This window comes from Salmo trutta, chromosome 15 (assembly GCF_901001165.1).
Source record: "Salmo trutta chromosome 15, fSalTru1.1, whole genome shotgun sequence".
Taxonomy (NCBI): domain Eukaryota; kingdom Metazoa; phylum Chordata; class Actinopteri; order Salmoniformes; family Salmonidae; genus Salmo; species Salmo trutta.
Genome location: NC_042971.1, coordinates 33,869,352 through 33,888,120, shown reverse-complemented (window position 1 = coordinate 33,888,120; position 18,769 = coordinate 33,869,352). Strand labels below are relative to the sequence as shown.

The 18,769-nt window shown below is 42.2% G+C and overlaps 1 protein-coding gene and 1 long non-coding RNA gene across 2 annotated transcripts in view; one reads left to right on the top strand and one right to left on the bottom strand.

Annotated features, from left to right (window-relative positions):
• LOC115148277 (active breakpoint cluster region-related protein) overlaps nt 1-18,769 on the top strand; it is a 210,653-nt gene that overhangs the window by 68,050 nt on the left and 123,834 nt on the right. The window contains exon 2 of the mRNA XM_029690221.1: nt 11,211-11,389. Within this exon, the coding sequence (XP_029546081.1) occupies nt 11,211-11,389 (179 nt within the window). The remainder of the gene's footprint in view (nt 1-11,210; nt 11,390-18,769) is intronic.
• LOC115148860 (uncharacterized) lies at nt 11,454-13,047 on the bottom strand. The gene is made up of 2 exons (XR_003866755.1): nt 12,266-13,047; nt 11,454-12,113 (listed from the first exon to the last, which is right to left on the bottom strand). It is a non-coding gene; the product is annotated as an uncharacterized LOC115148860 (long non-coding RNA).

The window sequence follows — 18,769 nt, the reverse complement described above, 5'->3', positions numbered from 1 at the left end:
GTTCGATTCCCACGGGGGGCCAGTACAACAACAAAAAAGTATGAAATGTATGCGTTCACTACTGTAAGTTACTCTGGATAAGAGCGTCTGCTAAATGACTAAAATGTAAAAAAATAAAAAAGTAAAATGTTTCCAATTGGGTTCATGTCCGGAGACTGAGATGGCCATTGGAAAAATATTGATTTTGTGATCAATTAACCATTTCTTTGTGTATTTTTATTAGTGCTTAGAGTTATTGTCTTGGGTGAATGTCTTGGTACTTAACAAGGGCCCCAGTAACTATATCTTAGTTTTTTTGTATTACTTAACAAAACCTATTTCTCTGAGCAATTGTATTAGTATAAAATATAATAAAAAAATTAATAATTGCATACGATATTGATCAGTATTTGTATGATTTATTTTATAAATGTGTGCTCATTTCCATGAAGGGTGCCATAAATGATGGACCTGTCTGATTTCTCTGTAGAATTGGCATGTTCAGTTGGAGAGTTGATCCTCTTACGTGACGTTGTCATGTAATAGCATGTCCGTTGTGTGTGGTTCATGTTAACGGTGGCCCATCTAAACCCGGCAGTCTCAGGGGTAGTACTTATCTACTCCATTGAAAAGTAATCGCAGGTTAGACTTGCCTGGGTAAGTATGTAGCCGCTCAACTGGAGAATCCCTCATTGACTGACTGACAGACATAGGCGAGTATTGATTTTGTGAGTGTTGGCAATGGGGGAGATTGTCAGAAAGCATTAGTTGATTGGAGTGTGTACTCTGTGTGTGTGTGTGTGTGTGTGTGTGTGTGTGTGTGTGTGTGTGTGTGTGTGTGTGTGTGTGAGAGAGAGAGAGAGCAAGAGGACGTTTGTGTGTGTGTCCTTTGGGAAGGCAGTTATTACCACTGAGCGCTAGTGGAGCTTGGGGAAGGGGCCAGGGCCTGTGTTAAGTGAACTGACCTGTTTTCAGTTTTCACCACTCATTGCACAGCTGCCTTCTGTAAATGGTATTTTGCATGTATAAAGTGCAAAGGTAGGCTATAGGCTTATCACTTCTATCGCTCTTCACTAGAAAGATACTAATTCTACACGCTCCACCTGTCTTCCTCTTCCCTGTTTGCATTTCTAATTTGTTAACGCACACAGAGCGCTACGATTATTGACTCTCTTTCTCCTCTTCCTGAATTTCACACACAGACTCCTTGCTATGTTAGCCTACAGAGAATGGCCTCTCACTGCATATACACAATGGGTTTCTGAGGCTATTTCTCCCCTTGTGTTGAAATTAATTGAAATGAACTGTTGAAAATGAAATAACTGATATGCTTATGTAACCGATGTGAAATGGCTAGTTAGTTAGCGGTGGTGCGCGCTAATAGCGTTTCAATCGGGTGACGTCACTCGCTCTGAGACCTGAAGTAGTTGTTCCCCTTGCTCTGCGAGGGCCGCGGCTATTGTGGCGCGATGGGTAACGATGCTTCGTTGTTGTCAGTTGTTGTCAGTTGTTGATGTGTGCAGAGGGTCCCTGGTTCAAGCCCAGGTAGGGGCGAGGAGAGGGACGGAACCTACACTGTTACACTTACACTGTTGTCATTCTTGTGAGCAATGTCTAGAATGAGGGATGCACATTTTATGATGTTCTGAATACAACTGCTGTTGCAAGATGATTCTAAATCAGAATAGCTGGAGGATGCCTCAGTAAAGCTTTATAGTAGATATTCAGTTTGAGTAGACAACAGGTCTATTGCTTGAGTAAACAGTAAGTACATTCTGCCTCAGTAGTTACACAATGTGGGCACTCCGGCATCATTGGCGCAGTCGGACCAGGATCTCATGGACTTAACGCACGGACACACCGGTTGCGTTTGCCGCCCGTAATTTGCAGACAGACTATACATGTAGAAATGGGCGAATTCAGCAGTCAGACGCCCACCGACAGGGTGGTCCCTAAAACCCACCGCTCCATCAGCAAGCGATCGAACGTAGACAAACGGCAGACTGTCATTTGGTGCGATGTGTTTTCTCCTTTTAGTTAGTTGGACTCATGTCTCTGTTGACCATTAGAGCTCCTAATTTAACATGATGACTGCTCCGGACTGGGATTCTCTTTAGGAATGCTACTACTACTACATTTACATTTTAGTCATTTAGCAGATGATCTTATCCAGAGCGACTTTCAGTAGTGAATGCATACATTTCATTAAAAAATGTTTTTTTCCCGTACTGGTCCCCCGTGGGAATCGAACCCACAACCCTGGCATTGCAAACACCATGCTCTACCAACTGAGCCACACGGGACCAATGTTCACTGAATTAGTTTTTATTAGTTAGCCTAGCTCTACAATGTGTGTTGGTTTCAGAGTTGTCTCTTTCAGTGCAGTGCTTCAACCAGCTCTGTTTCTAGCACCTCTCTCTGCCCTGTTGTTTTAGTAGTCCATCACTACAGATAAAGGCCAGTCTCTCTCTGTGGCCTTTCCCTCTGGCCTTTACCATGCAATGAATTAGTGATGCACCAGCTCAGTGTTTACTGGGACTTTATGGTTGTTTATGGCAGACGTCTTTATCTCCTTGACCTACTACACTTTCTTTATTCTCCCCAATTTCGATCTTGTCTCATCGCTGCAACTCCCCAACGGGCTCGGTAGAGGCGAAGGTCGAGTCATGCGTCCTCCGAAACAGAACCCGTCAAACTTCGCTTCTTAACACCCGCCCACTTAACCCGGAAGCCAGCTGCACCAATGTGTCGGAGGAAACGCTGTTCACCTGACGACCGAAGTCAGCCTCAAGGAGTCGCTAGAGCGCGATGAGCCAAGTAAAGCCCCCCCCTGCCCCTCCCCTAACCCGGACGACGCTGGGCCAATTGTGCTTCGCCCTATGGGACTCCTGATCACGGCCGGTTGTGACATAGCCTGGGATCGAACCCAGGTCTGTAGTGACGCCTCTAGCACTGCAATGCGGTGCCTTACACCGCTGCACCACTCGGGAGTCCAGAATGTTTTATCTGAATGCAGAGCAGTGCCAGACGTACTCACACAGAGCCTTTCTGGAAACTGGTCACAGTTGTACGCTTAATTTTTCCTTAGAGAAGAAGCCTCTTAATGAGCGTTTCCCAGGCAGTCAGGCAGACAGGCATTTCGAGGTTAGCCCTGTCTGTCCGTCACAGCTACACATGCCTAATTAGGATAATCAGTTAAACAGGAGATGATTGGGACCACTTCCACACTCACACATCATGTACTCATGCTGACTAACTTACATTGAGACATATAAAAGTCACACACACACATGCTAGTGCAGAGCGATTAGTGCTTTTTGAGGTTGTTTCGGTTCTAAATGATTTATTTTTACATTAAATGCACTACGCATTATGTGGTTGAATGCTGTAACAACACAGAATAAAACAATCAATAAAAGTCCCATGATGGTAGTGACTGTTCATTACTGCTCACTTATTAACCATCATTTAATCACTTTACTTTACTAAAATATTTAAGTTATTGTGTAGGCTATATTACATTTGTTTTATTTGATGACTTTATTATTTCATTCCAAGTCATCATCTCGTCTCCATAGAGCTGCTGCGTCTGCTGTCTGACAAAATCACTATTTTGTAGGTCTTCAAAGTAAATAAGGCATACTTTTATGACTGCTGATTACGAATTATCAATCACAGATCAGGGGTTTCCAAGCTTTTTCACCCAGGCCCCCCTTCCAGCATTGGGGAACATCCCGCACCCCCCCACGTCTATTTCTATGGGCACGAGCACTGTTAATGACAACTGTTCTTGTTGGTGGAGAGAAAAAAAGAAGTTCAATTTCCTATAATTCTACATATTTTGTCATGGGGTGCAGAGAATTGTGCAGTTATAAAGCTAATGTTCTTGCAATTCTATACATTTTGCCATGTCTAATGTGTGTTCATGTGATATTTGAGTGACACAAATACTACAACAAAATCTATGGGCAAAAAACCCAACTAAAAAAACATTAGCTGACATGGACTAGTTGATCTGGACATTTCTTACAAATTATAAATAGCTCTCTAAGGTATGCAATGACTGACGAGGAAAACAGTACATAATCAATCTAATTTCGAAATTGCACCTTGTGCATTCTACTATTACAACTTTCAAGAGTAAGTTGAAAGCCAGATGGAGTTGGGAGAGTGGACCACTACCTGAAAATACAAGTCAGAGATACCTCGCAAAGTAACAGCTGCTCTCTGTATCATCTCACATTCACGCATTCTTGTCTGTTCCGTCGCAGGTGTAAAAAAATAATATATATATATATATATATATATATATATATATATATATATATATATATATTAAAAAATGGACAAGTAGATGCGCAATGGATTATTGTCATTAGTTTAGCACATAAAACGTGGTAATTATGTGGAATAACTCCCTACTAAATCACAGATGTTGGTCTAGATCTGATTTATCTCTAGAGAAACTGTGCAATGTGCGCGTTAATTAAGCTCACAGGAAAAAAAATATTAAATGGAAGTCAAATAATTTTACCGACAACGGTCAATTATTCTGAAAAAAATATAGAAATGCAACAATTTCAACAATTTTGCTGAGTTACAGTTCATGTAAGGAAATGCCTGCCCATACCAAATATGGCTGCCCATACCAAAACCCCACCGCCACCATGGGGCACTCTGTTCACAACGTTGACATCAGCAAACCGCTCGCCCACACAACGTCATACCCGTGGTCTGCGGTTGTGAGGCCGGTTGGTCGTACCGCCAAATTTTCTAAAATGACGGAGGCGGCTTATGGTACGGAAATTAACATTAAAATCTCTGGCACCAGCTCTGGTGGACATTCCTGCAGTCATCATGCCAATTGCACGCTCCCTCAAAACTTGAGATGTCTGTGACATTGTGTTGTGTGATAAATCTGCACATTTTAGAGTGGCTTTTTATTGTCCCCGGCACAAGGTGCACCTGTGTAACGATCCTGCTGCTTAATCGGCTTCTTGATATGTCACATCTGTCAGGTGGATGGATTGTCTTGGCTAAGGATCAAATGCTCACTAACAGGGATGTAAACAAATGTGTGCACAAAATTTGAGAGAATTAATGGAAAATGGGATCTTTTATTTCATGAAACATGGGATCACTACTTTACATGTTGCGTTTATATTTTGTTCAGGGTAGTTTAAAAACCGAAAAATAACAGACATTTCAGTTAATCGCTCAGCACTAACACACCTGCAGAAACTGCCACACACAGATAGAAACACAGACGCGCGCGCACAGACACAAACAAGCACACACAGACACACACACACACACACACACACACACACACACACACAGAGTGCGCAAAGAACATGCAAATGGGAACACACAGATAGAAACACAGACAGACCGGCAAACTTATAAAAGGAGAGCAGTGGAGGCCGACAGTAAAGGCCAGCGTGTTTGTGTGTGTTGGAGCGCTGCAGGCAGTGTAGTGATAGAGGAGAGTGAGAGCAGAGGCCCGCTGGCTGACCTACATTCACCCCATTCCCTCTAACTCTCTAACTCTGATCCCCTCAACCCCCTCCCACTGGATACACCATGATGGGTAGGAGGTGGCAGTCCACTAGTTAGACTGGATTTTCAGCTTATTCTGTGACTCTTCCAACCGGGATTTCTGGAAAAGCAGGGAATGTTGGGACAGTTTGTTGGTAATGTTTGACTGTCTTAAGAGGAGTGTTAGGCTATCTATTTATCTTTGAGGCCGTTATCCATTCTCCATCTTCATGTAGCTCTGTCTGATGATATGGTGATTCTCTCCCAAGCATGCAGGCCTCTAACTCTGTAGATAATATAAGGAAAGAGAATACATTTGGGCTATGTAATAAAAGCTTTAGACTGTAACTTCGTAACATAACGATAGTTTTGGTCATGTAGTGTACGTAATCCTATGTGGACACCTCAAAAATCTCATTCCAAAATCATGGCTATTAATATAGAGTTGGTCCCCCCCATTGCTGCTATAACAGCCTCCACTCTTCCTGGAAGGCTTTCCACTAGATTTTGGAACATTGCTGCGGGCACTTGCTTCCATTCAGCCACAAGAGCATTAGTGAGGTTGGGCACTGACGTTGGGTGATTTAGGCATGGCTCGCAGTCGGTGTTACAATTCATCCCAAAGGAGTTCGATGGGGTTGAGGTCAGGGCTCTGTGCAGGCCAGTCAAGTTCTTCCACATCGATCTTGACAAACCAGTTCTGTATGGACCTTGCTTTGTGCACAGGGGCATTGTCATGCTGAAACAGGAAAGGGCCTTCGCCAAACTGTTGCTACAAAGTCAGAAGCACAGAATCGTCTTGAATGTATTTTATCTTGTAGCATTAATATTTCGACATCGATCAGTGTCTGTGTGCTTTTTCCCATCTTAATCTTAAAGCCATATCTCAGACTGGCCAATAAAAATAAAAGATTAAGATGGGAAAAAGAACAAAGACAATGGACAGAGGAACTCTGCCTAGAAGACCAGCATCCCAGAGTCACCTCTTCACTGTTGACATTGAGACTGGTGTTTTGAGGGTACTATTTAATGAAGCTGCCAGTTGAGGACTTGTGAGGCATCTGTTTCTCAAACTAGACACTCTAATGTACTTCCTCTTGCTGAAGTACATTAGAGGCCTCCTACTCTTTATATTCTGGTTAGAAAGCGTTTGTGCTGTTCTGTGAAGGGAGTAGTACACAGCGTTGTACGAGATCTTCAGTTTCTTGGCAATGTTTTGCATGGAATAGCCTTTATTTCTCAGAACATCGAAGCATCCGTGTCATCTGACCACTTCCTTATTGAGCAAGTCACATGTACTTCCTGCTTTAGTTTTTGCTTTTAAGCAGGAATCAGGAGGATATAATTATGCTAAGATTTTCCAAATGGAGGGTGGGGAAGAGCTGTGTGTGGAGTAATGGTGGTCAAGAGTTTTATTTCCTCTGGTTACACGTTACATGCTGGTAGAAATGAGGTAAAACGGATTTAAGTTTGCCTGCATTGAAGTCCCCGGCCAGTAGGAGCGCCGCTTCTGGAGGAGCATTTTCTTGTTTGCTTATGGCCTTATTAGAGTTGTTTTGAGTGCAGTCTTAGTGCCAGCATCAGTTTGGTGGTAAGTAGACGTCTACCAATAATATAGATGAGAACTCTCTTGGTAGATAGTGTGGTCTACAGCTTATCATAAAGTACTCTACCTCAGGCGAGCAATACCTCATGACTTCTTTAATATTAGACATCGCCCGCCAGCTGTTGTTGACAAATATACACACACCCCCACCCACGTCTTACCAGACGTAGCTTTTCTGTTATGCCGATGCATGGAAAATATCACCAGCTCTATATTATCTGTGTTGTCGTTCAGCCATGACTTGGTGAAACATAAGATATTCGTATTTGAAGGCCCATTGGTAGGATAATCTTGATCGTAGGTCATTGATTTTATTTTCCAATGATTGCACGTTGGCCAATAGAACGGATGGCAGTGGGAGTTTACTCACTCGCCTACGAATTCTCAGATGGCAGCCCGACCTCAGCCCCCTTTTTTTCACGCAAATGACGGGGATTTGGGCCTGTTCCCGGGAAAGCAGTATATCCTTCTTGTCGGACTCGTTAAAGGAAAAAGCTTCTTCCAGTTCGAGGTTAATAATCGCTGTTCTGATGTCCAGAAGTTATTTTCGGTCATAAGAGATGGTAGCAGCAACATTATGTACAAAATAAGTAAACTCCCCGTCATGTGATTTTCCTTGCCATATTTTACTTACCAAACACCACAATGGCAATATTTTAATAGCCAATACTGGCAACGATGACAGGCTGCTGGTCTCATGTTTTATTACAAATCAATGATGCTATATTAAGATTTACACTGTGGAATATAAAGGGGTCCATAGGGCTTCACATGAGTCTGAATTACCAGTCATGTACAGAAGGTTTATGTTTTGAATAAGCAGTGCTTAATAAAGCATATAAAGCCATATGGCTGCAGTTAGAATGGCTCTATAGCCCTGTGCTCAGTCAGCTGGCTCTCATGCCCTTGTCACCCAGCAAAACAGATGGCATGACGCGTTGCATGGCAACACAGGCAAGCCACTGTGGTGTATGGGGAGGACCTGGTAGTTGAGGACAGGTGGGTGGTCCATTGGCTGTGTTGTCAACCACGTCAGTGACTGACAGATGGGTTGGTCCCGCCCCTCTGGGTCCGGTTCATATTAGGCCTCTATTGTCTATGTAGCCTATATGCCACTGAGGATTTCAAATTCTCTCTGACACTGCTTTAATTTTCAATTTGGTCATCACAGCTAGATCCTTTCAGTGCTACTGTGTGTTGTGGAGAGAGGCTTTCTAGCCAGAGTCTCTCTAGCTGAAGGGCCTAGACATTCATGGGTACACACAGGGTGTTTCTCAATTTGCATACTACCGTGCTCCACACTCTCATGCTCCAAGTGCATTCTCCGAGGACATTCTCTTGAGTACGTTCTTGTGAGAACGAGAGTGTGGAGAACACATAAAACATTACATTTGAGAAGCAGTAGCACTCCCCCTACTGTATTACCTCACGCTGCACCTCCCCATTCACTGAACCTTCCAGACAGGACAATGGCAACAATAGAGAAGAAACAAGATATATACAAAGCAAACGTTTTACTTCATAATTATCAGCTAGATATATCTGAGTCGTAGTAATCTAGCTAGCCAGCTTGCTAGTTAAACAGGCAAAAATGACCTAAAACGAATTTAATGCACGGTAGAGTAGATGTCAATTCTTTGTGGCTAGCTAGCTAGAGATGAAACAAGATATACAGAAAGCAAATGTTTTACTTCATACTGTAACTATCAGCTAGCTATATGTGAATCGTAATAATGTAGCTAACCAGATAGAATAACAGGCAAAAATGAACTAAAACCAATGTTATCGAAGGTAGATGTCAGTTCTTCGTGGGTAGCTAGCTAACAATTATTTGGCTAGATAACAGTAGTAGCTAGCCAGTTAGCTCTATTGACTTACTATGGGCTTGCGACCTACGCACACTACAGTGGGTATTGTAGGCAGGTAACCATGGCAAAATTAACACAGCATGTATTTTAACATATCAAGATAAAATATTGTAGTCAGGCAACATATAAGATGTGAATAGGCAACATTTCATTCCGAAGTTGGAGTGTATTTTCTCTCGCTTCAGCTCAAATAATGTCCGCTGTTGATTTCATGAAAATGTAATTTTTTACTTCCATTGAAGCTTGCATCGATGCATGCTTTAAAATATTTACAAATGGAGTAGGCATTCGAGAAGTGCCGTCCGTGCTCCATTTTGTGTGCTCGGAGCACAGAGAAACACCCACAGTCTGTTTCATTTTGTCTTAGTTACATCTTACAAAACAGTGCATTGGTTATATACAGTACCAGTCAAAAGTTTGGACACACCTACTCATTCAAGGGTTTTTCTTTATTTTGACAATTTTCTACATTGTAGAATAATAGTGACGACAGCAAAACTATGAAATAACACACATGGAATCATGTAGTAACCAAAAAAGTTGATGACAGCTTTGCACACTCTTGGCATTCTCTCAACCAGCTTCACCTGGAATGCTTTTCCAACATATTAGCAGTTATTGGTTGCTTTTCCTTCACTCTGCAGTCCTACTCATCCCAAGCCATCTCAGTTGGGTTGAGGTTGGGTGATTGTGGAGGCTAGGTCATCTGATGCAGCACTCCATCACTCTCCTTCTTGGTCAAATAGCCCTTACACAGCCTGGATGTGTGTTGGGTCATTGTCCTGTTGAAAAACAAATGATAGTCCCACTAAGCGCAAACCAGATGGGATGGCGTATCGCTGCAGAATGCTGTTGTAGCCATGCTGGTTAAGTGCGCCTTGAATTCTAAATAAATCACTGACAGTGTCACCAGCAAAGCACTATCACACCACCTCCTCCATGCTTCATGGTGGGAACCACACATGTGGAGATCATCCGTTCACCTACTCTGCGTCTCACAAAGACATGGCTGTTGGTACCAAAAATCTCAAATTTGGACACATCAGACCAAAGGACAGATTTCCACCGGTCTAATGTCCATTACTCGTGTTTCTTGGCACAAGCAATTCTCTTCTTATTATTGGTGTCTTTTAGTAGTGGTTTCTTTGCAGCAGTTTGACCATGAAGGCCTGATTCACTCAGTCTCCTCTGAACAGTTGATGTGTCTGTTACTTGAACTCTGTTAAGCATTTATTTGGGCTGCAATTTCTGAGGCTGGTATCTCAAATGAACTTATCCTCTGCAGCAGAGGTAACTCTGGGTCTTGCTTTCCTGTGGCGGTCCTCATGAGAGCCAATTTCATCATAGCGCTTGATGGTTTTTGCGACTGCACTTGAAGAAACTTTAAAAGTTCTTGACATTTTCTGGATTGACTGACCTTCATGTCTTAAAGTAATGATGGACTATCATTTCTCTTTGCTTATTTAGCTGTTCTTGCCATAATATGGACTTGGTCTTTTACAAAATAGGGCTATCTTCTGTATACCATCCCTACATTGTCACAACAAAACTGATTGGCTCAAATGCATTGAGAGGAAAGAAATTCCACAAATGAACTTTTAACAAGGCACACCTATTAATTGAAATGAATTCCAGGTAACTACCTCATGAAGCTGGTTGAGAGAATGCCAAGAGTGTGCAAAGCTGTCATCAATGCAAAGGGTGGCTACTTTGAAGAATGTCCAAAAACTTTTTTGCTTCCTACATGATTCCATATGTGTTATTTCATGGTTTTGATGTCTTCACTATTATTCTACAATGTAGAAAATAGTACAAATAAAGAAAAACCCTTGAATGAGTAGGTGTGCTAAAACCTTGGACTGGTACTATATGTGCTTTTGTGCTTATTCAAGTATCCTCAGCAATGGCATTATCTAGTAATGCCACAGCTGCTCTGTATTGTAGTAGTTCTTCTGTATTAGCCTAGATAACATACTAGTTTTTGCACTACAGTATTCATTCAGCTGTGTCCAGTTTGTTGTGGGGCAGGTTCAATCCATCTTGTCCAGAATGTCCAGCCTACACATTTCCCACATTAGTTCCCTTCTCGCTCTCTCATTGTCCACCCTCTCTCTCCCCCCACCCTCTCCATCTTACTCTCTCTCTCCAACATGGGTCTGTATTTCCCATCATTCCTTATGCACTGTATCCTAACCCCTCTCCTTCTCTCTCTCCTTCAGATTTCAACTATAACACAGACGGGTATGACGGTGACGCAGCAGAGGATCGTAAGAGTCAGGACGGTTCAGAGACCATGCCCTTCATAGACGAGTCCCCCACCATCTCCCCCAGCCTGTGTGCATGCGGCCCTGATGGAGAGGCCATCTCCCCCGTCCCACCAGAGGACCTGCTGCCCGGGGTGAGTCCCGTACACACATGCATTTACGCACAGACACGAGGGGTGAAACAGTTCACAAAACTCACGGTTCGGTATTTTCCATTTATTATAATAGTAAACATGGGTAGCTTGAATTCCCAGGAGCATATGGAAACAAAGGGACAACAAAAAACAGCAGTGCCTGCCTTATAACATGAAATAAAATAGTCAATTAAAACAGAATTTCAACAAGAGTGCATAGTCCAGCAGCATATATCAAAATTAAGTCACATAGCAGTGCCTTAAACAAAATAGGACCACTTAAGACTGGTTACTTGAAAAAAAATAAACATTTATCAGATTTTCAACTTTTTCTTTAAGAAGATTAGTCTATCCGCGTTATCTGCAGTGCGAACAGATCGGCTTGCTGTGACAATGTCAGCCGCTGTGGCGAATACCCTCTCGCTAGGGACAGAGGTCCCAGGCACAGCCAGGTAGTGCCTTGCTAACATGGCAACATGAGGGTATATTAACTCTTTGGTCTTCCACCATGTAAGTGGATCAGCATCCAGGGAATACAGTCCACTTCCCTGTATGAGGTCACCTCCTCCTCTATGACCTTGACCTTTGACTTGGTTCCCTGCTCCTGGGTCGTAAACAATGGCCCAAAAAGCTCAGCCATGGCAGACTTCTTTTCTGGAGGAGAACCCCTGTCGTCTGCCGTCTCTGGAGAGGGGTTGGCTCCTGTGGTATTTGTGGCTTGACCCTGCAGAATTAAATTAGATGAAAATGACTATCTCTGAAGTGGCTTTAAAAATATGATTTCTTGTTCGAAATATCAGACACTATTATGACAATTATAATTAATTGTTAAATCACTAATTAATAAATGTCACATTAACAAAATAAATACAATACCTGTTGTATATTGGTCACAATCTCTGCTGTGAGTTCATTGTAGACTCTCAGACGAGCAGCAGCATCCAGGTGCAGTAGGGACTTGAACCGGGGGTCCAAAGCAGTGCTCTTGTGTGAGAAGTCTTTGACACCGGGGCCAGCATATCTAGGCTCCTGGTTAACTCTGATAGCAGTCTTGACAGCCCTTACTGCGGGTTAATCTTCATCAGATGCCACCATTGATTTAAGGATCATTGTTTTCATAGGCAGGACCATGGAAACTGATGGAATGCTCTGTGCATATCAGTGTTGTGACTGTTTTGAGAGGTTTGCACACTTTAATAACTTCCTCAGCTTGTTTGTCATTTTCAGACTAAGTCACAATATCTTTGCCATTCTTCCTCACAGCTTGATCAGTCAGTGTAGAATACACCGCAACTTTCTGCTCAAGGTATCTCTCAACCATGTCATGGCTTGAATTCCATCTAGTAGGGACATCTTGGATTCGTTTGTGGTTTGGCAGCTCCAGCATCTCCTGTGGCCCCAATCCAGCTAGTTCAACTGCATTTACAATATTTCTAGCGTTGTCAGTGGTCACAGGAATCGTTACATTATCCCTCTCCAACTTCCACACTGCAACTACTTCCCTTAGCTCTTCCCCCAAGTTTACACTGGTGTGACTACTCTCAAGGGGACGTGTTTGAAGGACATGGCTTTTTATCTCTCTGCCGTAATGAAATGAGCCTTACAGTAAGGTAGCTCTCTGTAGCTCTAGATGTCCAACTGTCTGTTGTTAGAGCAACAGACCGCGTTTCTGACAACTCACTCTCAAGTTGTTCTTTAGTTTTTTTTGTATAAGGCAGGTATTAATGTCTGGGCAAAATGCGTACGGTAAGGAATAGTAAAGCGCGGCTCGGCCACTTTAAACATGTTTCTGAACCCCGCTTTCTCTACCACAGAGAAGGGATTCATATCTGCCGCTATGAATTTTGCTATAGCTGAGTTGTTTTCTTTAGCCCTACCGGAGTCAGCCGCATTATTGTTGCCTGAATGAAGGCTGTGGGGAGAAGTGGTTGCGGTTTCATTTTTTCGCCTAGTCCCACCGATTGGCACTTTGGGGTGATGTCGGCGCAAATGAGTAGTCATGTTACTCGTATTGCCACTCGAATAGGCTATCGGCAATAAACAGAGCCAACATGTTGTAGTTTTATCCACCACTCGTTGGCAATCCCCGTTGTAGTTTACAGGGAAACCGAAATGTTCCCAGACGGCAGATCTGAATGATACTGGGGCGTCTTCTAGTTCTGCCTCGCCATGTTGCTCCTTTGCATTTAGCTCACTGCTAATTCCTTCATAAACGAATTGCTGCTACGACGGTCTCTCAGCTCTGTTCTCGCTGGAGTGAAATAACGAATGAGCAGAGCTGCATACAGCTACGAGACGAAACAACTTCATAAAAAAAAGGCAACTTCATTATTATGTCGATATTTTTCCAACGTTAATCTATACGCTAGTGGTTTATGCAATAATATTTATTTTTACAATGAAGTGTGTGTGTATGTATATTTTCCTAGCTATAATATATGATTAATTTATTGTTTGGTTCGCAGTGCGCACCGAACCGTGGACCCTGTACTGAGCGGTTCAATACGATTTACACGTAGCGTTTCACCCCAAACACACACACACACACACACACACACACACACACACACACTGGAGTAAAGGACAGTATTGCAGAGGTGCACAACTCCGGCTTGCAAGGTCTGGGGCCGGGGTTACTTCTTACTCCTGTCAGTGCTTTTGCTGCAAACACTTGTTATTTCTACTGTGAGAGTAATTCATTATGGTCACAACCAATGTTCCCTCTAATATTTTTCCACTGAGCGCAAACTTGAACGTTGTGAAACTTCTGGTGCGCGTTTACTGTGAACACTGAGGCTGTAACCACTTTAAATTGTAGTTGTAAGTGGCCAAGTATGCTAGAGTGGCTATTTGATCATAATGTAGGCCTACCACAGTGGCCTCACATATAAAACGATGGAGAAAATGCATCCCAATAACATTTTAACATGGAAACGGCTGTTCTATTATTCAGCCTACAGTAGCAGCCAATGTGTGGTGTTCAATGTAGGTCTACATTCAATGAGACTTAAAAAAAAAGAAAACATGCAGGGCATTGACATTAACCTGTTTATCCACTTGTCCTTCAGAGAATGAGGTGACTGAAAATGTTGTTGTGTTGTCTGACGCAAGACACCACCAATAAAATGCATTATTATTCCCATACCATTATTACAGAAGATCTGACAAATTATGCTACCTATTGGCTACTTAGCTTATTCAAGCCTCTCTCAAAATACAACACTGCCCCTTTAGGACCAAAAAAGCTCTACCTGACTCACTTTTCAAAGATGTCTACAAATGTACACGTTTTGTGCTCTTGTAGGAAGCAATCACTCCCCTATTGCTGACTACAAATGATCTATAACTAGGCTAATAACTCACTAACTAGCAAAGGATATGAACAAATGTGCACACGTGGCTACATGCAGCTCTTGTTTTTATCTCAGCTGATGGCGAAACTCGAGTCACACCACATTATTTCTGCCTTGTACACAAATTCATGTTATTCCTATGAACAGAGAAAGTGAAATATTCCTCGATATTAGAAAAAACCCAAGCTGCTAATAATAACAGCAACGCAAGCCTATAGATGCACTTTCCTACTCGTTCATTACTGCTGCAGTGCTTATTGTAGTGGAAATAGGAAGAACACACATTTTATAGGTTATAAAAGTGTTGAATACAAAGTAACAACTTAAACAGGAACTTACTCATAAAAACAGCAGCGCTTTGCTGTATTTGTTGAGTCTCTGTAGTATTTTTTTTTTAAACGTTCTGAAATCTCACAGTATCAACTTTTCTGTAGCTTTATTTTATGCGTGCTAAGTTATGGTAAACATGGTAATCTGAGCCGTCCGATTGGCCATCCGTAGGCCTATAGTGCACTTGATTTGATCTCTTGGCCCGCTGAGAAGGTGCAGGGCAGCTGAATCGGGTGCATCTACCAACAACAGCCCGAGACAAAAAAAATAGGAACTAGGCTTTATCGTTGGGTTTTTTACAGAAATGTTTGGCGATCGACTAGGAATGCCTTGGAGATTGACCGGGTGGTGACCGCTGCTCTAGAAAGTTGAGTGAAGTTCAATCTTGTGCTTCTCTCTGTGGGTTGATATTTCTTCTGCACGGCAGTCCCAGGGAGCTGCGCGACAGTCTCGGGGTACTGCGCGTCCGCATGCAGTTTAGAGGGAACATTGCTCACAACTGCACTTCAAAACACAGTTTGAGAAGAAAGCCACAATGCTTTGTGTCCACTACCCACTGATGGTACAAATGACTGTCTTTGGTAACATTGTGCCTACTTCCTGTAGGCCCATGTAATTAACCACTAGAATTCTATCTTCACAGTAACACTGCAGGTGCTGCATTCATTCACATCCTCTGAATGACATCAGTAGCTATTAGCACTAAGCTACAATCTGCTGTCCTCTCTCTGAGACATAGGAGGCCTTTTCACACTGCATGGTTCTTAACCCCAGGCTAAGACTGTCCCCGGGCTAGCTTATCCTGTGTTCACACAAGCATTTGTTAACCCTGGGCTAAGCTTTAGCCATTGGCTAAGGATTCACACTTGTATTCCAAAGCCCTGGGCTAACGGACAAACACAGCATGCGACCAACAATCTCTGCGACACAACCAATGTTATAAGTAAATCATTTATTAAGATGTTATTTCCTCATGCTTCTAGCCTAGCATTTTGTTTCCAAGAGTGATGGTTTGTAAACCTTGCTGTCTGACATTGGAAACAATGTTTCACTTTTTGAAATGTGATCTCGCCCCTGTAAGTAGAATGCTGTCCACGGATGAGACAATCTTTTCTGATCCAGGCAAAATCATGCAATATTATTATTATTATTATTATTATTATTATTATTATTATTATTATTGATAGTAATATAGAATTAAATGTCAAAAGAAAAGTTACGAAAGTTTAGTTTTTTGTTTTTCAGAAGGAAAGATGAAATAGTAGAAATGTACTTATCAAAATACTATAGCTGCAGAACGTGTCACAGGCATCACAAGCATATGCAAAATAAGCGAAAGTGCAGCTTTTGTGATTGGACAGTGACAGTTCAATGCGTTGTTCTTGACCTTGTTTCACACTGGCTATTTTGGGACCGTGTTTCTGGGGCTAGCCCTGTAAAGTCTGTGCTAACCCTGCTCCAGAGCAGGGCCAGCTAGTCCTGGGCTAAGGTTGGTCCTAACCCACTTAAGAAAGTGCAGGTGTGAACACTCGCTTAACCCCGGGCTAAGATCTCCCTTAGCCCAGGGCTAAGCAGGCTCTTAGCCCTGGGCTAAGGTGCAGTGTGAACATGTCTAGGATGTCAGAACTCAGCACAGCAATGCTGCCATATATGGGTTTTCTGCTATCAGTTTAATATAATTAACATGCATGACAGAGACAAGAAAAATGACTGTCTGAATGGTAATACACTAACCCAGTTGTTGGGAATACCTCCTCAATGAGCAGGGCCAAAGGGGTAGCGTACTAATGTCAGTGTTGGTATTAGTGACAGTAGGTTAGGAGCACTGTGTGTGTGTGTGTGCACAGGTGTGTCTCTCGATCCTTACACACTGGGCTCTCGGCAGGGACAGAGCTGAACCCGTCATGACCTCTATCTTCCACAAAGGCCTCAGGCTGACTGAAAGTTCATGTGAAACAGCCATACAAAAATGGAATGTGTGTAAAAAGGTTATGAAAAAAAAGCTGAGGCCTGTATTGTGAACTAAGGAGAGACCGCTTTTTGTCAAACTGACTTATTTTATACACCTGGAATCTCTGCTTCATGCTGAATAGAACAAAATTGTCAGTTGTTCCAACAGAGTAGCTTGCAGTCATAGCTCTATATCATTGTGACCCAACAGGTTTCCTTCCTCATGTGCTATGGTACAGTACAGGCCAGTGGTACAGCTCCATCTCCACCTAGTGGTGGGAGAGAGACATCGCACCAACAGACATTACCTCTGCAGCAGTAACTTCTGCAGTGGGCTTACACAGCAATTTGATCTGCAAAAGGATGACTCATGAGGCAATGGTCAGAACACATAAGCCGGCCGGCTGCAACAGAGCCTGGACTCGAACCCAGAATCTTTAGTGTCACTGCAATGCAGTGCCTTAGACCACTGCGCCACTCGGGAGGCCCTTTCCACGCCATTTCGCCCAGTGGGAGATGCTATTCATCACAGTGGGCATAGATTTCAGTGAGCATAAGGGTGCACACACTGAGAATGAAATCTATTACATCTGCCAAACTACAGTATGGATGTTACTGTTTCTTCAGGGAGTGCTTCTACACCTGCATTGCTTGCTGTTTGGGGTTTTAGGCTGGGTTTCTGTACAGCACTTTGAGATATCAGCTGATCTAAGAAGGGCTATATAAATACATTTGATTTGATTAGTAACAAAGATGAAGTTATGTGGTCGCTGAATTCCCGTTATGTTTGCTATTTCATCCAGCCACAGAAGAAATATAAGCTAAGCAATTTATTTTGTATTTGAATTTCGCATTTTTAAAGTTACGAGATATTATTTACACAAAGTAATGAGACTGGGATTGTAAGTATACCTCCAGGATAATATGGTAAAGTTGGCCTCATGTATAGGCACTCTAAGAAATAGATAAGACCAAGGACATCCCAAATCAGTTAAGTTTTTAATGAAGCTAGCAACGCTGATGCCAAATTTATAATAAATAAATCATTAAAAACAGTGGTGAAAAAAGTACCCAAATATCATACTTGAGTAAAAGTTAAGATACTTTCATAGAAAATGACTCAAGTAAAAGTGAAAGGCACTCAGTAAAATACTATTTGAGTAAAAGTCCAAAAGTATTTGGTTTTAAATATACTTAAGTATCAAAACTAAATGGATTTGCAAAAAATGTACTTAAGTATCAAAGTAAAAGTATGAACCATTTCAAATTCCTTATATTAAGCAAATCAGACGGCACACTATTGACGGATAGCCAGGGGGCACACTCCAACACTCAGACATAATTTACAAACAAAGCATTTGTGTTTAGTGAGTCCGCCAGATCAGAGGTGTGAATTGGACCATTTTCCTGTCAAAATGTGACAAGAACTTTTGGGTATCAGGGAAAATGTATGGAGTAAAAAGTGCATAATTTTCATTAGGAATGTAGTGAAGTAAAAGTCGGCAAAAATATAAATAGTAAATTACAGATACCCCCAAAAAACTACTTAAGTAGTACTTTTAAGTCTTTAAAGTCTTTTTACTTAATTTTTTTTCAGTAGTGTAAAGTACTTATCACATTGGTGGAGAGAGAGAGAGAGATGCTCACACACATACAGCTTATAAAGCTAGGTATACTGTAAAACTCACACATATTTATAGATTGCTTCAGTTGGATAAAAGTGTTTTTAGTAGTTGAGGTCTACATA